The sequence below is a fragment of the Pecten maximus genome, chromosome 5 (assembly GCF_902652985.1).
Source record: "Pecten maximus chromosome 5, xPecMax1.1, whole genome shotgun sequence".
Classification (NCBI taxonomy): domain Eukaryota; kingdom Metazoa; phylum Mollusca; class Bivalvia; order Pectinida; family Pectinidae; genus Pecten; species Pecten maximus.
Window position 1 is genome coordinate 31,645,414 of NC_047019.1, and position 26,536 is coordinate 31,671,949.

The following is a 26,536-nucleotide window of genomic DNA, read 5'->3' on the forward strand; positions in this document are numbered from 1 at the left end:
TGGTAGGACTCTGTGGTACTGGAGAAATACAACAACTCGAAAAACTAAATAATCTACAGATCTCAAAACTCCTTTTAAACTTATTTAACATGTTATAAGCTTGATTTAAATAATACCGCAGTTCTGAAGTATAGCGGGAATACCGGTAGTTTTCTCTGGCACGTAGTGCACATGCGTTTTTATAGGCCTCGGTTAGGACACGTATACGTGGTGTAGGGGGTCATTCTCTAGCTTGCTGTCTACCAGTGCAGTTAATGCTAACTTTACCTATTGTTTTTTTTTTTTTTTTTCTTCAATATTTTCGTAATGCAGGAAACTAGGCAGAATATATCAGATTCAGGCTGCGGTCGGAAAGTCGCAGAATGACATTCTAGGGCATTTGGACAGTCTAATTACTCAGAAGCAGAATTATTTTGAGCTTAAAGAGTGCAAGAATTCTGAAGCATCTCTCAGCAAAATCCAGGAGACTATTCAAAGTACAGACACATACAAATTTAAGAAAAGGAGTTGTGAAGAACAGTATAAGTTCAAAGCGAAAGTCCGGATGAAATTTACGGACGCTTCCTATGCCGTAGGAGAGACATGGACTCCGCCCGTTTGAAGATTCAGGAGGTATATATGCCTTTATTAGATTACAGGAACAAGTTGATTATTTTGGCCGAAAGTTCGAATATGTTGATATGTTTTACGGTTTTTTTACGGTTCAACGAGCTCGGTAGTTTTCGTTGTTCGGATGTTTAATTTTTTGACAGGTGTTTAACGCTAAACGTTAGGTAAAGTAAAACGGCTCAGTATCGCTTTGGTAGTCAGGTGGTTATTAGCAAAGGGTCAACAGATGCGTGTCTATATATCATGTTGTTGAGATATATCTAGTTAGCGCAGATTAATTTGGTTTCAGATTCGTTAACAAGGATAAGCTACTCAGTTACACAGGGACTAGGCGGGCTGTCATAAAAAGGTTAAAATCGGTTTGTAGCGAAGGAAAGTTTGGTTTGCATTCGCTCAGAGCGTGTGGGGCCACCGTGGAAACCAACAATGGGGTGAACGACAGATGTTTTATGTGGCATGGCCGTTGGAGATGCAATTCGGATGCTATGGTGGTTATGCTCCTGATTCCATGGAACTAGTTACTGGTTACTCAGAAGTTAGGTTTGTAATGTATAGTTGTCAAGCAGGGTTAAATAGTTTCTCTGGGTTTCAGGTTAAACACATCTACCTGCCCTGTTTGTTTAATTATCTAATTACAGACGAGCTACAATTTTGTAGTACAGCAAATGAATATTTGCGTGTTGGTGGTGTTATTTCGGATAGTTTGTCTTCTCTGGCACGTAGTGCACGTGCGTTTCTATAGGCCTCGGTTAGGACACGTATACGTGATGCTTATATTAACAATTTTTAAAGGTTATTTCAATACAGTTTCCTGCATTTCGGTCGTTTCTGAAGCCTTGCTACATTTACATGGTGTTGTTGTTAGGCATTTTGGGTATTCGGTGTTATCTTGTTTAGTACATTGTACGTTTATAGTAAGTATTCTGTGTCCACGTCTTATCGTAAGCTGCGGCTGAGTGACTTTTTCGTATTTCCTGACACCGGGCCTTTGTCGGCTCAGAGAATGTATCGTAGTTGGAGATAATTGATTCCTGCCAAGTTGGGTTTTCCTGGGCGCGCGATAATTCGATGAGGGGGCATGTATGGAGCGTCTGGGACGCTCGATCGCGTAGGTACGGAGGTGTGTGAGATAGGGGCGTTTGTATTACCTCCGCCTGGGTGGGTATAAAACAATCATTTACGCCTACTAAACTAATTACAAACGAGCTAGTACGGCAAATGGATCTTTGCGTGCTTGTGTTGTTATTTCGGAAACGAAGTGGAGAGAAGACGTCAATATCAATATCCTGTCCTTATAGAAAGTCACTTTAAATATGTCCCAAAATTAGAAAACAAAAATTAAAGGGATATACATGTAACTAAATTTAAATAATAAAAAAACAGCAAGAAAGAAGAACATATCTCAATTACAAACAAAAACTAATTATTCAAAGTCACTGAAAATCAGATTTACACCAAAAAAATCTTAACAGCCCCTAATAAAGTAATGTACATTGTCAAGATAAAGTTCTAAGAGCATGGTGTGCCAGATAAGTCACACTTTGAAAAGTAATGTATTGTTTTATATAGCAGTAATCTATCACATTGTACAATCATAATATGGTAACACTACACTCACCCTCCTGGTCTGTTAGGACATACGTTGTGTTGGGGTGACCGTCCCCTGCTGCACTAACAGCCAACACACTAACAGAGTAGTTGATGTATGGGTTAAGGTTGTCCACGGTGTAGGTGTAGCTTTCTAGGTCAGCAGGAATAATTACTACTAATTGTTTGTCTGCCTCTTGACATGTACTGGTATGGGAGAATGATGTAAACTGAAAAATAACAGAGGAATATTCTATTTCATTTGACATAATTTACTAAAGTATTGATAGCAACTTGTCAGGTGACACATGCCAACCTAATTATTTCAATATTTACGCTATAGGTGACATAAAGAAAGAGGGGAAAAAAACAAAAAACAAAAAAACACTAGAACAGACGATTAAATCTTTAATAAGGATGCCATGAAAATATTTTAACTCAAGGAATTCGTAAATCAGAAAATATTTGATTCCGTCTACTGTCTCAACTTTTATGATAAATTTTGGTACAATTTGTTCTTGTATTCTGTATCTATGGACAGATGAGATTGAGAGCCATTAATTCTATAGTTGATATATGACCCTGCAGACAAAGAGACTTTGTTATTATACAATATTTCTTGTCCAGATATTGTCTTTATGAAGGATTCACAATCGTTTTAACTTCATTACCCCAGGGCATGTTGTACAGGTAAAGATGACCTCACGGACACATGTACTCCCCTCTAGCACTGTGAGTCTGTACATCATCAGGTTACCGTTGGTAATCGTAGGTTTGGTCCAGTTCAGGGTAAACTGTCGACTCTGTACCTGTGATACAACTATGGTATCAGGTGGGAGTGACACTGTAAAAAGGGGAAGAGAGAAAATATATATTATGTAACATAAATAACAGAAGCTGTGGGAGCTTGTACATGTACATATAAATGCTCAACAAGTGCACTGAAAACAGATGCATAACACGCCCATTAAAGATTTTAACTACCGTAAATATTCGTGTATAGTGCGCACTTTTTTTCAAAAATTGACAAGTGAAAAAGACCACTGCGCACTATACGCAAGTACAAGCCTTTGCCGGTCAGAATGAATGTGATTTGAGATGTGTGATGGTTTCCTTCGACAGCAGGATTATGATTTAATACTTTTATATACATGTATATAGCATATATAAAGCATTTGGAAAGTAATAGTTAACAAATAATCAAAGAAATGAATAGTTATTTTGATGTTTAATTCCTTGAAATTGTGTATTTATCAGCAATAACGTGGATTTATTTAAGTCGATCGTGAGCCACACGTTCCGTACACATACGATCTCACTTAAGCATGTTCCCGTATTCAGGTCAAAATGATGTATAATATCTCAATTAACATCAAACAAAACTTGAAATGATATAGCAATACTTAGTTATTTTATACTTCTAAATTAATCACCTTATAAATCCAGAGTCCTGCCAGAAACTGATAACGTTCAACTTGTTTATTTACAGAAGCTGTAACAGCACGCATGCGCAATTAGGCAAGTGTAACACTAATGCTTTGATCTCGTGCGGCAGTCACTGACCAACTGGCCATATAAAATACGATATGACTGTAAAACTACCGGGGTACTCTTATTTATCGTCTGCACTGTAGATTTATTCATTACACATGTTTATTTCATAGATATAAAAGTTGTGACCAGCACGACGACAGCAGACTTATTTCCGTACTGTATACAAAATGGCGGCCTGTGTTACATTACGTAGCTATACTCAGCTTACTAGTCAATCTTGCTATAATTGAGCTTAATTAGCTTTGTATGTTCGTGGACAGATACCACAAGAGATCATACTTGCATGGAAATCACAAGGTAATTGAGGTTAGGATTAATTATTTTGTTTGTACAACAGCGTAGATGGGACCGCTCCAATTTGCAAGCTGACTAGGTCTGTCGCGGTATAATGTAAACAACCTGTCAGTCCAATGTGTCAAATCTGACCAGTGATTCCAATTAAATGATAAATAAGCTTTCATAAGTTACAAATTCCTATCATCTTATGCTTTAGAATTCATCTACCGCGCAGTTGAATATTGAAAAAAATAATGTTCATTTTGAAAAAATGTTTTTTTTTGAAAATGAACCTCAAAAACGTACCTGCGCACTATACGCGAGTGCACACTATACCCAATTATTTATGGTAAGTTCATGGGATTTGGAAATATAGGTCAAATTCAGCATCTATCATATTGATTATAAGACCCCTGTAAAGACTTGGAAAACTATCCCTGGATTTGGTGAAAATTGTCCAAAAGAAGTCAAGTCCCAAATCTGTATCTGCCAAAAGATCTGTACAATTTTTTTCTCCTATTTTTTATATTCTACTCACTGGCAGCTTTGGTTGTACATCCTTTCGATGAACTGTATATACTTTGATTAGTTTCTGTCACTGCATCATTGACTGTAGCCACAATGAATGTGTAATAAATTTCTGAAAAGAAAATGCATACATTTCATGTAAAGAACAGGCACAAAGATCAAAGATCCACTGAAAGGTAAAACAAGAGACCCAGAGGGCCTGCATCGCTAACCATATTGGATTTGACCAAACATCAAAATATGTTTACGTTCAATTTGTTCATAGCTTTATTTGTTGATGTTAAAAAATGCTATACATGGTTATGGGGAAGGGATCTCAACTGCTTCAAAGATAAAACCTAGAAACAAAGTCCAGACTCCCTAGGGGTGTGAAAAGACTCCAGGGTTTATTTTTGCAACATATGACTGTGTTTAAAGGAACTAAGTCCCTTGATGTAAGGACAGACCCCGGGGTGTATTTTAAAATAAGGATTGTGTTTATCTCTTTATTACCAAGCAATACGGTATATGGTTATGGGGTCAGCATCACAAAATTTCAAATATACCACAAAGAAACTACTTATAAATCTCTAGGGGTGGGGAAAGACCCCATGGCAGGGCCTATTCTTATAACATAATTGTGTTTATATGGTTATAGGGTGGCGATCTAAACGGTTTCAAAAATACAACAAGAGGTCTTTGGGCCTTAATAGTCACCTGATCGAGTTTTGAAGTTTTTCAGTTTATTAATTGACAATATTTGGCCCTGCCAATCAGCCCATGGGGTCAGTCAGGGCAACATGTGTATACTATCGAGCTGTCATCCCATGCTGATAATGTTAACCAAGTAAGAATGAATTCCAATAGAAATCAAACAAATGATAGTAAAAATGGAATTTCCCTACATAAACTATAGTAAAGTTTACCCTCTCCCCAGAGGAAAAGGTGAGACCCCAGGGTCATGAAATTCACAATTTTGGTAAAGCACCTAAGACCCTTCAATCGATCTATGAAGAGCGTTTGACTCCACCATATCAAAAGGGAGTAGTTCTAGAGGACCCTTTTTGCATACATTTGAATCCCAGCCACCTATAGGGATTTTAACAATGAAATATAAATGTCATACATTGCTAAGTTCTAGTTGAGAGAAGTCCTTGATATCAATATTGACCTCTTTTGGTCACACCCCTCAGGCCCCCGGGGAGTCAGCCACACCATTTGTACAATTTTAAATCCTCACCCCATTACTGATGCTAACCGACGAATATGAGCGATATCTATAGCTTAGTTACAGAGAAGTCGTCAATTTACAGAAAATTTACTCCTTTTTGCCCCACTCCTCAGGATCAAGAGGTCAGCCCCGCCATTTGTACACTTTTGAATCCATACCCAAAAGGGATGCTACCAATCAAATATGAGCAATATCCATTGCTTATTTTCAAAAAGAAGTTGTTTATATCAATTTAGCCACCCCTTTAGCCCCCCCCCCACCCCCCCCCCCCCCCCCCCCCCCCCCCCCCCCCCCTGCATATCAAATATACCTAATAATAGTCATTGATTTGGTACCCTTATGAATAAGAGTCCAGTATGGACAATTTAGGTCATTGTTGTTAATCCAGTTATACTGAAAACATGTTAAAAACATTTGGTCTCCCAAGGATTTCAAAAATTAAGCCAGATACAAAAGTATGGTTACTGTTAAAAGAATAATGATTTTGATTCCATCTTACCTGGTTGTAGACCATCAACAGTATACTCTGTCAGACTTGATGTCGTGGTAAACGTAGCACCAGTGTCAGTGCGTTTGACTACATAATGTTGGATGTCTCCCCTTGGCAGTAACGGGGCTGTCCAGGCCAGAGTTATGGTCTTATCTGTGGTGGTCGTACAAGAAAGTTCAGTAGGAGGATCTGGGGCTACAAAATAGAAAGCATGTAAATTTGTTATTGTTAAATGTACACAAGCAACACTGAATCATTCTAAAACAAGTGATATATACTTATAAAATCTGCTAAAATATCTCCTTTATAGGCTTATTAGTATGTTTGAATAATGACTTGTGAATTTGATAATGACTTGTGAATTTGATAATGCTTAACAGCTATATACGTGTATACAGTGTATATGATCATGGACTCAACACTGTGATTTCCAGTCATAGCAAAGTTATTAATATGTCAATTAAGGCTTTGATGGCAAATCAATTATTCAATAATGTCACATCAACACAAATATTAATAATCATTCATTGCTTTTAGGATGAGATAGCTATAGTGAGATTGAAAGAACATGTCTTGGAAAAACTGTTTGTCAACTGAGGAACCTTTCCCTGAGATTAAGAACCTTTTACCAGGTATCTAACCCTCATTGAGGTGAGTCATTCTATTAGTTTATAATTGTCAAGATGATGCTGCAATATTATGCTAAACTGCTAAAGGCATTATCTTACACTTTGCAACTGATAACATTTCATAACATAAATGAACTGATTTTAAAATAGTTGACCTCCAGTTGGAACTGACAAAGTTGTTAATTGTTGCTGAATGAGAGCTTATTGTGAAGAGAACTTTGAAGTATTATAAGGACTCTGAGGCCTTTAGTTATAACGAAAGTAATATTGGGATTTGTTATGTACATCAATCAGAGGATGCCTGGTACTGTAATGCTTTTTATAGCCACATGGTGGAAACCATTATACAATATATTTAAGTTTTCAACTATGTCATTAATTTTAACTGTAAGATTCTACTAAATCAGAGCCATGAAATCAAATTTCACTTAAAATCAATTTGTACCCTTAAACATTATTATCTCTTTATTGAATGCCGTTATGGAAATATGGGTTAATTGGATTTTAATGGTAATTTCCTGGTTTGTCCTCCACTCAATCGTATAATCAACATACTTTTCTGATCTTTTGGTGATACAGTATAGTTTATGTACATTGTAGTTTTCAATTTGATTACGCTTTTATTCTGTGCTTCGTATTGCCTGGGGGCTCTCATTCGGTTACTTTTTCATAATTATTATGTAACCTCTTTCGATTTGGATTTGTAATTCGGGGAATTCCTTGCCCCCAATTCATTATATCATTGTTTTATGTATTTATTTCTTCTGTAGATGATAAGCTTGTGATCGCTCAAGCTTCGGGGTCGCTCCATCTTATACAGTCTTAGCAGATTCGCCTGCTATTGTGTACAGCTGCTTACTCGGTGGCTTGAGATCGCTCAAGCTAGGGATCTCTCCTTTCTTTCAGTCATATCTATCTAAGCTTGTGATCGCTCAAGCTCGGGGGTTGCTTGCCCCACTAGTATCATTAGTATTTTAATTATTTAGGTGTATCTTTTCAGTTAATTTAAGTAGTGAGTCAAATTTAATTGTAATTTAGTTGTAAGAATGAGCAGCTCCTAAGAAAGCCAAACATTTTAGATCATAAATATGAGTCTGAACAAGTTTTGGTTCCATTAAATAAATTTTTGAACTTTCACACTGTTTGTTGTGTTGTGTATAAATTGCCTGACAATATTGTATAATTACCGTGAAGTCTGTCCAAGATTCTACACACTTGATATGTAGAGTAATATCACAGGTATCGAGAGACTATATATGATAACAATGATAATCTTAGCTTTAATTATTGCTGCTTTGCATAAATGTACATGAATCCCGACAGAAGAAGTCAAGCAATTAGTTCTGAAAAGCTGTGTATGTAATTCTTTCATGATAGACACTGATCACAGGCCCCTGAAGTCTCCTATATATGCCAGATTTGGTTTCCTAATATGCCTACTTTTCACTATTATTATAACTTTCAAGCTTAAAGCCTTAGGACAACGATTCATTACTCTTAACACTGGCAGGGGTACATTTCTTGTAGTTTAGAATTATCTTCAATGAAAATTTAATTCTACTGTAAACCCTGATCTATGCTACAAATTTCAATATATGTTTATCTTTCAAATGAATTGGCACCAATGTTTCCTTCTTGATCCTTGCTATTGGACCATGTACTTACTTTTTGACACTGTCCTGAATGTAGCCTCCAGAGGATCACTTCTCTCACTACCACTTACTGTGGTAATAGTGATGTCGTACCTCTGTCCGTCGAATACCCCATTACTGTAGGTGATAAAATCTGTATTTGTAGTGGTGGGGTTTAGTGTTGGTGTTGTTATGACATCATATCTAGTTCTGATACCACTAGGGGGGGTCCAGGATAATTTTATCACAGGACCATCAATATCTGTCTCTGTAAACCCTGATGGTGTTGTCGGTTCTACAAGAAGAAAAGTTGTACAATTACCAAGTCAAACAATAGGATATCAAACAATAGGTTACATAGTATAATTTAGGACTCATAATAGATTAAGTATCTTGCTATATGGCACTACTAGGACAGCACAGGATCGTCGGTGATTTCAGCTTCCTGAGGAACACAAACAGCCAGGGTAGGGATCAAACTACACACCTGGGATATTCACCTGATATTGTATTCTGATGTTCTAGCGACCAAATTAATTTGGTATTCATATGTGCTATTATATATATGCAACACAGTATCCCATATATGCAGTTAGGGATGATTACATCACATGATTTTGACATCTGTTTTATCTGAAATTAAATACTCTACATAAAAAAAAAAAAAAAAAAAGATGTTCATGTACTATATCATCATCGTCATAAAATCAAAATGGTTCACACATTAATGAGCTTAATTTTATTGTAAAACATGGATGCTATGTAAATGTGCATGTTTTTCTCCCCAACTAAAATTTACTTAACAATTGCTGATAAAAAAAAGGATACATAATAGATATGATCTTGTCAGCAATATCCTACATGATGCTGTGATCATACCGTTTCTATGTGATCTGATTTCGATCACCAGATCAGTATTCTCATGACAAGCCAAGTGCTTAAGTAATGTAGACTATTATTGTTTTTCTGCCGTCATCTATATTCTTTATTATTTATCTGAGTTTTGGCCTTAGTTTTATTCCAATATTAAGGGATAATTATGGCAACCTTATTAAGTCTCCCCAAAAATGTATTGTTTATAAGAGAATTCATGTCACATGTAGCTATATACTCTGCAAATACCTGGTTTCTAGCCCAATGTGCTACACAGACTGAGTCAGGTAGTGAGGCATAAAATTTTCTGTAAAGTATATTGTAATATTACAATGCTATTCTTTCTCTGGATTAGGTTTGCAACATACAGATGTAAAATCATCTAGAAATTAGTTGCAGGATAAACATGTTATTAGACAATACTCTTATCTTCACAATATTGTGGTAATCTGTTGATGAGACTTTTTCTACACAGCTATAAACACACTGCCTACAATGAGAGGAAGAATGGTAAGATTGGTGAATGATCGAGTTTACCCCATATAGATGCCAAATACCTTTAGTTTAGGATGTTTATGTTTATCACATGCATTGCGTAGGTATGAAACTCTGTTTAGTTAGACATACACAGTGATCTTTGAGGTGTCTTTTATATGTTCATGCCATTGAGTTTAATAAGATGTTTGTATTAGTTAAATGACTTAATATATAAAATCCTTCTTTATTTGTTCTATCTGATTTTCTGTAGTGGTTTACATTATCGACACAATGATCAAAATTAGATCTGAAAAGCTAAAATACATGTTTAAGACTTCTATTTATACACAATTCTATGTCCTACTTGCAGATGCTTTCAAGATGAATATAATTAACATTCACTTCCCTGCAAATTTTAAAGTTGTCTGCAAATGTGTGATTTGTATCGGAAACTGGGCACCCTATACAATTTCACAATATTTATAGGGTTTTAATTTGGCATAAATAAATCATAAATGAATGAATTAAAACTATAATAAAGACAATGTGCATATTCAGGTTTTTTAGCCTAAGGTTTTTTTTTATTTGCTTCTTTCCGGGACAAATAGTGGGCCCCATTCTCCACTGAGTGTGTGTATTTAGTTTCAACAAGATGTTTCAGAAGGATCTTGACAACTACCTTTGCTTGATCTGATATTAGGTCCATATAAGACTGGGTTGTCTCTTATACTACATGTACTTCTCTTATCATTTGAAAATAATTATTTATTAAGAATCTACAAAAATGAAAAGAAAAACTGAAAAAGATCTATCAAGATGATGCGAGCTTTCTGAGAAATAGTGATAACAAACTTTAACTAATAAATTAGACTGTTAGGATCTACGAACTAGAACTGTCGCCAGGATGGCTGACTAATACCCCCGCAATCTGCAAGAGTCAATGGTGAATTGGAACTGTTAATTAGAGGCTAACTAAGATAACCCAGTAATATAGTGACCAGTTGCCATAACAACCATAATTTTGAGAAAAGATTACAATAAAGTGGCATGCACATCTACACATGGTCCTCTATATTTGTGTGAAGTTTCATTGAAATTGGCCATTTAGTTTAGGATGAGTTGTCCGGACAAACTTAAAGTTATGGTTCTTATTGGAAAACCTGTTTATAGTTACCAGTTGCCATAGCAACCATAATTTTGTGAAAAATAAAGTGGCATGCACATCTACACATGGTCCTCTATATTTGTGTGAAGTTTCATTGAAATTGGCCCATCAGTTTAGGAGGAGTTGTCCGGACAAACTTAAAGTTAGGGTTCTTATCGGAAAACCTGTTTATAGTGACCAGTTGCCATAGCAACCATAATTTTGAAGAAAAAAAAAAGTGGCATGCACATTTAGACATGGTCCTTTATATTTGTGTGAAGTTTCATTGAAATCAGCCCTTTGGTTTAGGAGGAGTTGTCCGGACAAACTTGAAGTTATGGTTCTTTCAGGAAAACCTGTTTATAGTGACCAGTTGCCATAGCAACCATAATTTTGAGGAAAAGAAAGTGGCATGCACATATACATATGATCATTAATATTTGTGTGAAGTTTCATTGGAATCGGCTCATCGGTTAAGGAGGAGTTGTCCGGACAAAATGTGTCTACAGACAGACGGACGGACGGAGGGACGGACGACCTGATTCCAGTATACCCCCCTAACTTCGTTGCGGGAGTATAACTATAGTAAAATCTACCCCTCGCCAGGGGCAAACTTGTGACCCCAGGGTCAGGAAGTTCATAACATTAGTAAAGCACCATAAGACCCTTCCAACTATGAAGAGTATTTGATTCTGTCTTAATTTGGTCTTGAGAAGAAGATCTTTGAAATTTCAGTCAATTTGACCATTTTTAGCCCTGCCCATCAGCCCCTGGGGGTCAGTCAGGGCCAACATGTGCATACCATCAAACTGCCATCCAAAGCTGATAATGTTAACCAAATTAGAATGAATTCCGATAGAAATCAAACAAATAATAGTCAAAAATGAAATTTCCCTATATAAACTATAGTAAAGTTTACCCCCTCCCCAGGGGCAAATGTGAGACCCCAGGGTCAGGAAATTCACAATTTTGGTAAAGCACATTAAGACCCTTCCATCTATGAAGAGTGTTTGATTCCACTATATCTGAGAGTAGAGTTACTGTAGATTTTTGAAGTTTTAGTCAATTTGACCATTTTTAGCCCTGCCCATCAGCCCCTGGGGGTCAGTCAGTGCCAACATGTGTATACCATCAAACTGCCATCACAAGCTGATAATATTAACCAAATTAGCATGAATTCCAATAGAAATCCAACAAATAATAGTCAAAAATATGATTTCCCTATATAAACTAAAGTAAAGTTTACCCCCTCCCCAGGGGCAAACGTGAGACCCCAGGGTCAGGAAATTCACAATTTTGGAAAAGCACCTTAAGACCCTTCAATCTATGAAGAGTGTTTGATTCCACCATATCTGAGAGTAGAGAAGAAGATTTTTTGAAGTTTTCGTTAATTTGACCCTTTTTACCCCCGCCCATTAGCCCCTGGGGGTCAGTCAGGGCTAACATGTGCATACCATCAATCTGTTATCCCATACTGATAATGTTAACCAAGTTAGAATGAATTCCAATAGAAATCCAACAAATCATAGTCAAAAATGTGATTTCCCTATATAAACTATAGTAAAGTTTACCCCCTCCCCAGGGGCAAACGTGAGACCCCTGGGTCATGAAATTCACAATATTGGTAAAGCACCTTAAGACCTTTCCATCTATGAAGAGTGTTTGATTCCACCATATCTGAGAGTAGAGAAGAAGATTTTTGAAGTTTTTAGTCAATTTGACCCTTTTTAGCCCCGCCCCTCAGGCCCCTTGGGGGTGGGGACTATATAATTCACAATTTTGGTTGACCTTTAGCCATAAAAGCTTCCTGCCAAATTTCATTGAATTTGGTTTAGGGGTTTTGGAGAAGAAGTCGAAAATGTAAATTGTTTACGGACGCACGACGACGGAGGGGATTAGAATAGGTCACTTGAGACTTTGTCTCAGGTGACCTAAAAATCCATCACTTTTAGTATAATTCTAAATCCAACTAACAGCTTTGCATATAACTATTGAATAACTCACTCGTCATGCTCTACTTTATTTATGGTTGTACCATGTCTATGGTATCTAAATGAAGTTGGACGATGATTGGTGGAATATTCAAGTACAGACACACATCACTAGATTTAATGTGAAAGGTAGCTTTTTTCATACAAATATGACATTTTTTCCATCAAAGTTAAGCACATTATGAGCATGTTTTGTGTATCAATGACAATTACTGTGCAACTTAGGTATGCTGTTTGAACGAAGGAATGACCCTTTAAACGCAACGTACACCCTTCTGTGAAAGCTAGTCTAGATAAATTCAGATATTTGATGGTTTAATCTGATATCCTTTATATTTATTGAGTATGTAAGTCTAATTGGGTAAATGGATACTGTAACATTGGTTCTGATTGGTTACAAACTCAAAGAACACAATTGCCATTTGATTTTATTTGATTAGTTTACACAAAAGCTTACAAGACTTACTCATTGTTGTAGGAGGAGTTGAAGTAGAAACAATTTGTTCCTGATCACGACTTCCAGACTCCACAGAGTTGACAGAGAAGGTATAGGTCTGACCTGGTGTAAACCCCGCCAACTGTACAGCTGTGGTCAGTTGGGCATTGTAGGATGTGTTACCACTAATGGTCTCAGTAGATGTCCAGTGTACCTCGTACCTGCTGACCCGATTGGTGTATTCCGAAGGAGGTGTCCAGCTGATGCTGACCATGTCTGTTCCTTCTTTTACCAATATAACGTTAGTCACCGCTAGTTTGGACACTGCATTGATCAAGGTATAACATTTAATGTACTCAAATTTTAAAACCTTTAGAATCTTCATTGTCAAAGACATCATCAATCTTGCTTTATACTCTGTAAAATCCTGCTAACTCAAAAGGTTCAGATCAAGAGTTTGAGAGTTTAATGGAATGAGTTGAGCTTTGTCACCAAAAGTAATTGTCTATGTTTTGTGGTAGGGATCAATGTATGACTCTTGACCTTCCAACCTTGACCAATGGCCACTAAAACCTTATAAAAAATGATGCTATTTCAATATCATGAATATGAACTAAATACATTTTAAAAGGGCTTCATGTGATAATCAACTTGATGCACAGGCTTAACACATTGTAACAGAAGGTAAAATAAAGACATAGTCATCAAAATCCTCGCCCACACAAATATTGTATTACCAGGGAAAATTAAATTAAATTGGGCAACATGCATGAAAACATATGACATAGCAAGTTTCGTAAAAAAAATATTATTGTGTCAAAAGATATTGTGCAGAAAGCAAATCAGCCATTCAGGTCACAGCAACCTCATTAAATATGCACAGCATATGCCGATTATAAACCTGAACGAGGGATTTAGGTCTACCAAGCAAGTTTCATCTGATCATTCCTTCATTGTGCGGAAAGCGAATCAGGACGGATGGATAAATGGAACCCATTTATATACAGAGCAACCCGCTTATTTGCATAGCCCTTTTTCCATGACAAAATATGCAAATAACCGGAGTATTCGTATAGGTGGAGTTGGGTTTTGGCCCCTCTTATACACATGTAGATCGTCACGTAGGTACTCAAAATGGGCGCTATATGATTGTTTACGTTATTTGCATTAAAAACATATTTAAAAAAAAAATTAAAATATAAGAGTAAATACGAAATACATGGGTTGTTATTCTTTGTAAATGTACAAATATTTGCATACACTTCATCGTTTAATACTTGTCACTCCGAGTCTCTGGGTCCGATATTGGTCATACACGCATGCATGGGTTGGCACTACGATGTACAATGTCATCGTTTCAATTAACATTCATTATCGTCTCGAGATGCGTTGTGTTCCAACTATGAGTATATTAGTTGTTTGATCATAAATGATGAACTGCTGAAGCAATAGACTGTCTAAAATGACCGTGACATGTGTATTGTCGTTTGGGTTTGTTTTGGAAAATGGCGCACACATATAAAGAGTTGTCGTTCATTACACATATGCCCCCACAATGCAACGCGCCTAGTAAACAATCATGGAGATCGCAACCTGCCTCAGCGAGTGTTCAAGTACACAGAACACAGGTTTGGATCGATGCTATAATAAATAAACAAATCTCATCAAAAGATGAGACATATAAATATTTTATTCAGTAATTCTGCTGCACATTGCTACTGATATGGTCTGGATAATAACTAAATGTCGATATCGATGCATCGAACGTAACCTGTAATGACGAAGTGTGAACCAATGATAAGATAACGTTGTACATCGTGTCGAATCAATATGTAAGTTAAAACACATTTCATAAAACTTTTATTACGGTAAAATCACAAAAATACCCTAAAATCAATTAAAATTTTTCAATTTTTTGGAATTTTCATATGCATATGCAAATACACGGGATTAAAATTTAAAGATAAAGAAGAAAAAAATCGGGACCTGAGAATTTTATGCAAATAAGCGGGATATTCAAATAACCGATATGCAAATAAGTGGGCTCCTCTGTATCCCCTGCAAACTTCTTTGGACGGGGGATAACAAAGCTTAACAAATACACATCGCAACAGAAATTGTTGACAGAGAGAATGGATTACTATAGGGAATTTGTCAGATACAGGGCCCCAATTATAGTTATATGATCAGCACCATTCATGTACTTACTTAAAACACACATTCCACCGTTAGTGGAATACCCATTACTGTCAAAGTATGTTGATTTACATCTGCAGATGTTGGTACCTCCAGTAGCAGCTTGAATACATTCCGAATTGGAGTCGGCACATGTTATGCCACCATCACATACAACATTGAGACCAGCATCTGGAAAAAAAGTAGAATTCTTTTCAAGAATTGCTGGTCTTTACTTCATTTTTGACTTTGACATTTTGATACTAAATGTATACTTAAGAAATAATCAACGATGACTCTTGTATTGTTGCAGGATATACAACGAGAACGAGGATATTTTGCAATTAAATTGATAAAGAAGGCCGCAGGCTTGAGTTATTGATTAAAATTGCAAAATATCCGAGTCCGAGTTGTATATCCTGCAACAATACATGAGTCAAAGTTGATTATTTCTATTCTACCATGAACTGTTTAGTTCTAAGATCGACCTCTTTCTAATAGAAAAACAGCAAAGAAACCAAGGAAAACCTTGTAATTTATTTCTTGAGTATTGCATTATTTGTTGATGAAATATACATTTCTTTACAGGTACGACACTACTACGATCAAGAGCATCTATCATATGCCATTGATTTTGAAAAAAAGAAAGAAAAAGGGGGGGGGGGGGGGGGGGGGGGGCTAAGCAGGATTCAAACTCGCGTCGTGATAAAAAAATCATTGAACGACTAACCCATTAGCCCACTTGGCTATAGTAACCTTATACGAAAAAGGGTGAATATCAAATATATGAAATTGTAACAGATGTGACTCACGACCGTGTATTATTGGCACGAGTGTGTATTATTGGCACGAACGTGTATTATTGGAAAATAATACATGGTTTTAAACCAATCAAAACTGGCATTGCATAGCAAACATGGTAGAATTCCTAATAAGATTTTATCATTCTATCATATATCACTCATTCAGTCAAATAAACAAGAGGCCCAGAGGGCCTGCATCACTCACCTGGACATTTCAATTATCATATGGCAAAACACTTTTATACATGCCAATTGGTTTCAATAAGAAGACAATTAAAATTGACTTTGATTTAGTTGAAAAGCATTAAACACTTTAAATTAATTTTCTTGAATTTTCTATTTTGTCTATTGGCCATTTTGTTTTGATAGACATTTTGTTTTAAGATTATTCCAAAATTGATCATGCATATCTAAAGACCAAGGGGAACCAACATATGAAATTTAAGAATTAAGAATTACAATTCTATATGACATCATACATCAAGCAAAAGAGTATACTAAAGTATATTCAGCCTGTATCTCTCATCTGCTTCAGCTAACTAATGAAACTTAAAAAGTTGATTAAGGCCATTTTTCGGAAGTAGAGGCTGCAAGCCGATTATCTCTTCTTTAAAGCAAAAGAGAAGGTCAAGTCCATTTAATTGCAAAATATTTTAGCCTTTTATCACAACATACTTCTTTCCAAATCACAATGACTATATAGATCACTGGCTTATCTATTATCAAAAGATACTACAAGGTAAATACAATTAATCAGGAAACTGTTATTGAGAAGATGTTGTTAAAACATTTGGTTTATGATAAGCTATTTAAAGATATTTGAACCCGAGAAATTTGGCAACTGGCCCAATAGTATTTACTGAACCCCTACATGTAGGTTATTGATAGAAAGTTTTTAAAAAGAATTCTTACACTTTCAACCTCAAATTGACCTTGAAAATTTATTTAAACAAACTTGGTAGCACTTAATCCTTAGCATGTGAGTAGCCAAGTATCAGGACCCTGTGCATCCATGTTATTGAGAAGAGGTTGTTAAAAAGGAAAAGCTGACGCCTGGCCAAATGGTCAGCCAATGGCTAGACACCTCAATGCAGGTATTAGTTCACTTGCCCTTTTGGTATAGAAATAAGACAATTTCTGTATAACATGTACAAAGTATACTTTACTCTATACAATGTGACTTTATGTAAGTGTGAGTAATCAAAGGAAGTGATTTACTTACTGATAGTAATAGTTTTCGAACTTGTCTGTACTTCCTGTTGACTGTCACGACTTCCATCCTCAATAGATTTTACATAGAAGTCATACATTTGTCCTGATGTAAATCCTGTCAGTCTGACTGATGTTGTCTTGGCAGCATTGTAGTTTGATGTTCCATTAGATAACTCTGGATTCCAGTGTACCTCGTACCTATTGACCTGGTCACTCCCAGGTGATGGAGCCACCCATTGTATAGTCACAGTACTGGTTCCTTCTACACCTACTGACAAACTTGTCACTACCAACCCACTCACTGAAAACAAAACAGTCAATAATACTTACTTGCTGGTAAGGTAACATTTATCATTTAAATAATAAAGGGTCATTTTCTGGTAAACTATGCTATCATAGCTTTACAGTGTTTTTCTACCTTGATGAATTTTCTAAAGATGACGGAGGAGAAAACAGATCCATTATAGCCTTGAATGTCTCCTGAGGTTGATTATATCTCGCGGATATTTAATTTTGGTTTTTATATAAAATAAAACCATCAAAATAAACATTTACTTTCTTCCTAACGTCTCCCTTGACAATGCCTTATTTTGGCTTTAAGCATTTGCCTCAGTCAGGAAGGTTTTGGGTTATATTCCCTGGCCGAGGCATTATTATAGTCTAATATGAAATATTAGGCTGCTTTTGAACACAGCAGATATGTGGCCTGCCTGTCATCCCAACAGAGTTTAACACAAGTGCAGTGCTTTACTTGAAGCTTTTGGAGATTTATGCTCCTTCTTGCTGACCAGTACAGGTCATGCCAAGGCTAAATAAAAATCATCAAAGGACATCTCATGACAGCTTGTTAACTACACATGTGCAAATCTATACTCACAGAACCTACAGGTTTTTTACATTCTCTGTCTCTCAGTTGAACAAACCTTATCAAAGCAACTTCCATAGTCTGAATGTAATGAACACTGATAAGACTTGCATACAGATATTATCTTGGGAGAATCCTAATTACCCTTATTACTCTGTCTTGACCAGTCTGGCACCATGCAGCTATGATGTCAATGACCTGACAGTTATCCATGAAGAGAGTTTTCATTCTGGGCACCCAATTTACATATTCTAATTAAATAGCCCCTTACTAATAAGGTAAGAATATCAAGAGATCCAATCAGAAGACCATGTTCGGTCACATGGCTAATGATAATTTCTCCTTAGAAATTAAAACCAAATGCCATTGTTGTTCTAACTACCAGAACAAACAGTCATACCATCCACCTCCCCACCACCACCTTTATCTAATTGGTTGCCTGTGACATTATCAGTTTCACCCCTTGGGCCTATGGCAGTAAACTGACACCATGTAATAACATAATAACATGGACTATTAATGATGCCAGACTACTGCTCTACACCCCAAATCGGTCAATCCAACCCCAGAACCTAGAGTTAGCTGGACTGCATACATCAACTCTATCCGGCCCAGAGTAAGACATTAAGTCAAACTCCAGGTCTAAGTGATGTAACTCCCAGCTCTTGCCGACTCCTGGACATTTGAGCGACAAGGCTATTGGTACCCATGAGCTTCAGGTCAGCCATACTTCAATGTCATGTTCTCAACGAGTTGTTGGACATAGCTTTCCAGCACCATGCTCTTCAGCACTTCAGGATTCAAATAGCTTTCGGCTATACCCCATCTGATCCAAGGGAGCTAGGTAACTGCTAAGGTGACAGGCACCGCTTATCTGCAAACTTTTTACTGTAAATCTATTTTACATTGTTTGGTATTTGTTGTGTAAACATATAAATGGCAGTTACTTCTCCTGCTTAGCGCTCAGCATTTTCGGAGTGTGACGACTGGTTTGCCTCTATTGTCAGTACAATGTGACTGGTTGAGGTCTCCTGCTGGATTTCTTTGGCAGTATATTTTAGTGAGGTAGCACTATAAAGTTGGCTTAAGTTCCATGCTTTCATATAACATATCACAGCAAAGGCTATTGATTTGAACAAATTTGGTAGCACTTCATCCAAGCATGATACAGGCCCATTACCAGGTCTCTGCATGGATATTGAAAATACACTGTTTAATTATTATAATGCCTGTAAGTGGTTACCATGGTGTTTGTCACTGGATAGCTGGTATTCATTTATTGCTCTACTACCCAAGACTTACATTTACATAAAATGTTACCATGGTCACATACTTACTGCACAAAGACCGATTGCACCGTATCCCTTGTCAAATTACCCTGCCTGAAACCTCCACATTAAACATGGTTCTATGGTTACACATACTTATTGTGTGTACAGACTTTGCCAGTTTTACTGCAATCATTGTTGTGTTGTCATTTGTTGTCAGAATACCTGTACACAGAACATACCTGTACCATGAGTATAATTATCGTACAAACTCCACCATCTGTAATGTATCCATTGCTGCCATAGTAACCAGCCTTACACCTACACACAGAACATTAGGTTACCGTGGTAACATACTTACTGGCTGTACAAACTCTACCAGTTGTACTGTATCCATTGCTGACTTAGTACCCAGACTTACACCTACACACAGAACATTAGGTTACCGTGGTAACATACTTACTGGCTGTACAAACTCCCCCAGTTGTACTGTATCCGTTGCTGTCATAGTAACCAGTCTTACACCTACACACATCTCCTGAATTACTAGCTATACACTCAGAATTGACATATCCACATGTAACAGCATCACATGGCTGACTCAGTGCTGCCTCTGTAAATAGACAGACAAACAGAAACTGAACTACAGTTCCGCATCTGGTTTAAGGTTTATGTTATATGATGAATGGTTCTGTTTTGATGTGAAATGATTTTAATTGCTAAGTTTGCTAATCACCAATTCTTAGAATAAGAAAATAAGATAGAATGATAGGTCAATCGGTTTGGAGAGGATATATTCATGTGACTGTTACCGTAATAATACCACTACTGATAAGCCATGCATATTCTCAAAATTGGACTGATATGTTCATTGCACGATTTCTGAAAACATCAGAATGTAACTAATGTAATGTTTGACCATTCTTTCTTTTTCACTGAGTTAAAAATGTCATGTAACCTTGGTTAGTACAATGTACCATTACATTTTAGGAAAGAAAAGTGGCCAACTACATCTTTATTTTTTTTAGCATCAGAATCAGAACATCCGAAACTAAAGTATTAAGAAAAAACTGTCTATTGCTGTGCATCTGTCTTTTTTCTAAATCACATTGATATGAGGCTGAAGACCATGGTGTATCAAGATAAGTGATTTGAAAAGAATTGGTATGGTAAATAGAACATTATTTTGCATATATAGTCTCATCAATATTGAAATTAGAATTTGCACACTGCGTTAAAGTACAGGTACTATACATTGATGAAGGTTAAACTACCATGTAATCAAATTAAGCATTTAGGAAACATTTTAAAAACATTATTATACAGATACTGGCTTACTTGTGGTAACTGTGACAGAAGCGTCAGATTCAATCTGTTGCGGAGTACTACGACTTCCTGTCTCGATTGATTTGACCTTGAAGACATATGTCGTGCTCTGTAACAACCCTGTTACAGTTGCAGTTGTTACTTTCCCTACAGAGGTTTCTACTACAGTGCCACTACCACTCAGCCTCCTGACCAAAGTGTAACTGGAAACCTGGGAGGAAGTTGCAGATTCTGTCCAACTGATGGTGACACCTGTAGTAGTTACTGATGAGGACGTCACACTTGTGACCTTCAGGTCACTCACTGAAAATAATATCATCACACACAATTAATTACACAAACATTGTTTCTTATTGATGTCATAGTATGTGACATAAGAATACACAATAACACAGAGTATCTATTTTCACTCTATGTAAGAAAAAGATTGATAATGTGAGATCACAGAAGGAATTTGAGTGGCACTGACGACCTTAAAACATCAGTTCTATGTAAGTTTCTGTACTTTTATCCTCTTTCCTATTAAGTTCTATCAACATGAGGTAGTGACAGAATATAAACATCCTTCTATTACTCTGATCTCCTTCAAATTGGACATGCACAATCAAAGACACCTGGAAGCAAATCAATTATTCCGATAGGTATCAAAATGAATAAGCACAACTACAAAACCATAAATAATATACACTTACCTGGAGTACAGACACCACCAGGTGTACTATAAACAATATACAACTTACTTGGAGTACAGACACCACCAGGTGTACTATAAACAATATACAACTTACCTGGAGTACAGACATCACCAGGTGTACTATAAACAATATACAACTTACTTGGAGTACAGACACCACCAGGTGTACTATAAACAATATACACTTACCTGGAGTACAGACATCACCAGGTGTACTATAAACAATATACAACTTACTTGGAGTACAGACACCACCAGGTGTACTATAAACAATACACAACTTACTTGGAGTACAGACACCACCAGGTGTACTATAAACAATATACAACTTACTTGGAGTACAGACACCACCAGGTGTACTAGAAACAATATACAACTTACTTGGAGTACAGACACCACCAGGTGTACTATAAACAATATACAACTTACTTGGAGTACAGACACCACCAGGTGTACTATAAACAATATACAACTTACCTGGAGTACAGACATCACCAGGTGTACTATAAACAATATACAACTTACTTGGAGTACAGACACCACCAGGTGTATTATAAACAATATACAACTTACATGGAGTACAGACATCACCAGGTGTACTATAAACAATATACAACTTACTTGGAGTACAGACACCACCAGGTGTACTATAAACAATATACAACTTACCTGGAGTACAGACACCACCAGGTGTATTATAAACAATATACAACTTACCTGGAGTACAGACACCACCAGGTGTACTATAAACAATATACAACTTACCTGGAGTACAGACACCACCAGGTGTACTATAAACAATATACAACTTACTTGGAGTACAGACACCACCAGGTGTATTATAAACAATATACAACTTACTTGGAGTACAGATACCACCAGGTGTATGTATAAACAATAATCAACTTACCTGGAGTACAGACACCACCAGGTGTATTATAAACAATATACAACTTACTTGTAGTACAGACACCACCAGGTGTACTATAAACAATATACAACTTACTTGTAGTACAGACACCACCAGGTGTACTATAAACAATATACAACTTACTTGAAGTACAGACACCACCATATGTATAGTAGCCATTATTGTCGAAGTAGCCGTCATTACATCGACAAACATTTGAAGTACAGGAGGCTGTGGTGGTGTCTTCACACACCACAACAGGTGAACCACTCCCACATGACACAAACAGTGCTGCCTCTGATTAATAAATATATCAATATAATTTTCATTCTAATTTTAAGCATTGTATTAAACAAAGACAATGAAATCCAGAAAAAAAGAACAATGGAGTAAAATACTAAAGACCCAAAATGGGTAAAAATGCTGTATATCTACATATTATAGATTTAATTTTGTTACATACTTTAGTGTGTAACTTACATAGGGACGATATATGTCACTTGATGATTTCTAATTGTATTTCTATTCTTTAATCTTACTGATCACTTACTCATTGAAACTGTAGTAGGAGAATCAGGTTCTATTTCCTGTGTGACTGTTCGGCTTCCCAACTCCATCGTCTTCACATTAAATGTGTAGGTAACACCACTGGTAAAACCAGAAATAGAAGTAGATGATTCCGTTTTTAAAACATCCTGTGACATCAAGCCATTAGATGTAGCTGGGGTCCATATGACCTGGTACTTATTCACCTGACTGGTATCTGATGGCGGTGTCCAGGTCACACTCACTGTCTCTGTCCCTGGTGTGACAGATACATCGGTCACCTTCAGAGCTGACACTGTAATAAACATTGATAATTTAATATACATATGATTATCAATACTGTTTATAATACAGTTAACATGATGTTACTGTAGAGTTGACAAGAAATTGTGGTCCTCTTAGACTAATCATCGATTCATTAACGTGGTGTAGGTGGTCAGTGAAATATGTATAAAATGGTTGTGTAGTCCAATCATCTCAAACTAGAACTGTATTCCCAAACATAACTAATACCTCCAGAAGGAGCTAATGTTTTAATGGAAGACCATTATCTTATCAACAAGAGTTCCATCGATCTTACTGGTCACCATAGTGAATACTAACAGGTACAATGTTTTGTTATGAAATTAAATTGAACATACCTAAACCCTGTGACCTTGAAAATAGATTTCAACAAACTTGGTACCAATTCATCACAGAATGGTAATTATAATTGCTGAATACTTTTTGTTATTTACAAGAAGAGGTGTTAATATATTTCAAGGTAGGTCAAACACTCTTAATTAAACATACCATTGTACCATGGTCCAAGTTGGAAAGAATTCTAGTATAAATTCAACAAATGATGGTCAACATTGTGATTTCCCTATACACCATTTCAAAGGGCAAACACTCTTTTGGTATATGAATTAAGAGTATTTGATTCTACCTTATATGGGTCTTGAGAAGATTATTTTAATTTGACCCTTTTTAACCCTGCCCATCAGCCTAGGGGGTCTGTCATAGCCAACATGATCATACCATCAAACTGTCATCCCATGCTGATATTGTTAAAAAAAAGTAAGAATTAAATTAATTGTTTACAAACAAACGATGATAGATAAAAGGCCATCACAGTAGGTCACAGGTACGTCCTTAAATTACCTTAGCTGTTAATAGGACGTTAAACAAAATAAACCAAACCAAACACCTGTAGTAACAGCATTGAGTAGACAACACGTGTCATAACATATGATTACCATTAATGATCTGATTTATTAAAACTAGTCTAAATACGAAAGTTAATTGCTTGGAGACTTACTAGATGTACAAAAGCCATCAGGTGTACCAAATCCATCACTGTCAAAATATCCATCCTTACACCTGCACACATTCCCTCCAGTACTTGTACACTCTGCATTGCCATCAGAACATTGGGACACACCAGTCAGAGGACTGGTACAGGAAACACTTAATGCATGCTCTGAAAATAGAAACAATGCATATATCTATTATTATTAACCTTAAGACCTCCAAAATTGGGACACACAAATCAGGGCACTGTTACAGAAACTTTGAATACCAGTTCTGAAAAAAATTAAAATGTTTATAAAACTAAACCTGCATACCTCCAAAATTGAGACATACTGCTGTAAAGGACGACTGTATATAAGTATACTATACTGACAATGGTAAGTGTAGTCTACGATCACGCTAGCAGGTACATAAATAGATCTGTATACACGTATAAGATTGACCAGGTGTAGACTAAACCGATTGTAGTCATGCAAAGTCAAACATCCCCTTCGGGACAAGCTGACATACACAACCTGCTAAGGGAAGTCTGTACTTTTACAACACTACTCCTCTCCGTTTTGATATTGGAATGTGCTCTTATCAATAAATATAACCATTTCCTTCAGCATGAATTGAAGACTCGCCCAATAACATCAGCCAATATGACTCCATTACCCCCATCCATGGCCAGCAGACAATTGAACCTTTATTCCATAGAGCAAGTTTGTTAATGTTTAAATTTAGAAAGGAAACACTAAAGACGGTCTTTTCTAAATTTGAAAATTAACAAATTAAGAGTTGAAAATGATGAATAGCAGTAAGTAACCCAACGACATTGCACTGCACAAAGGTTTTAGGTGATGCAAAGTTTTATCAAGATCTCGGCACCTTAAAAGTATGTTCTGAACAAGACAATAAATGTGAAATTTGAATTTATTTGGCCTTTGACCTACAAATCAAAGTAACAATTACATACATGTATAAATGGTCCAATAACAAAGTACTGCACTTCATCAATGAGTGATAAAGGTATAGGACAACTTTCAATTTAACCAATTAAAAGTTAAGAGATTTAGCGATAATGGCTGTCTGTTGGACATGTTGTTTTCAGATTGATCCCAAAGTGCAATCAATAAGGAGGGACCAAGGGGAACCTACATATGAAATTTGAGAAAGATCTTTTCAGTACCTTCTGTAAATTAGCGATTACAAACTTTAATTTTCAAATCCAAGATGACTGCCTGATCTGTTGTTTTCAGATTGGTTCCAAAATGCATTATGCATAACAAGGGACCAAGGGGAATCTACAAATTAAATTTTAGAAAGATTCCTTCCGTACTTTCTGAGAAATAGCGATAACAAACTACAATTTTCAAAATCCAAGATGGCTGCCTGTCAGCCATGTTGTTTTCCGACTGGTCCCAAAATGCAATATGAATAACTAGGGACCAAGGGGAACCTACATATGAAATTTCCAAAAAAGATCCCTTCAGTACTTTCTGAGAAATAGCGATAGCAATCTTCAATTGTCAAAATCCAAGATGACTGCCTGTCGGCCATTTTGTTTTCCGACTGGTCCCAAAATGCAATATGCACAACTTGGGATCTGATTTTCAATTTGAAATTATTTGACCTTTAACCTTAAGGTCAAGTTTGCAATGAACCAATGATATAATTAATTCTCTGTCTGCACAGTGCACATCATCAATCGGTAACTAGGACAGCGATAGGTCAGTAAGGGTCCCATGTCGCGACAATATATCCCCCATTATCAACCAAGGCATTTGGCCATATAGTTTAAGTTAATGTTAGACACATGGACAAAAAAGCAAAAATACATTTCACATTTACTATGATGTGACTATTGTTTCCTTCCACCTCCATATTTGCCAGGCTAACAGAAATGTAAATACCTGTGCAATCTTTATTTGTTTGTTTTGATTTGTTTTATTTCAAAACCTTCCCCATTAAGAGCCAGGGTTATAGACAGAGATCTACTTTGTCTTTGAAATTTGAACCCTAATGAC

At 36.4% G+C, this 26,536-nt stretch overlaps 1 protein-coding gene across 1 annotated transcript in view; it reads right to left on the bottom strand.

Moving 5' to 3' along the window:
- LOC117327797 (platelet binding protein GspB-like) overlaps positions 1-26,536 on the bottom strand; it is a gene marked incomplete in the record, with an annotated part of 631,084 nt that overhangs the window by 394,789 nt on the left and 209,759 nt on the right. Inside the window, 13 exon segments of the mRNA XM_033884978.1 lie at positions 2,228-2,426; positions 2,868-3,040; positions 4,565-4,666; positions 6,264-6,449; positions 8,549-8,809; positions 13,466-13,759; positions 15,644-15,802; positions 17,636-17,926; positions 20,222-20,371; positions 21,097-21,387; positions 22,833-22,985; positions 23,239-23,529; positions 24,535-24,696. Of these exon segments, the coding sequence (XP_033740869.1) occupies positions 2,228-2,426; positions 2,868-3,040; positions 4,565-4,666; positions 6,264-6,449; positions 8,549-8,809; positions 13,466-13,759; positions 15,644-15,802; positions 17,636-17,926; positions 20,222-20,371; positions 21,097-21,387; positions 22,833-22,985; positions 23,239-23,529; positions 24,535-24,696 (2,712 nt within the window).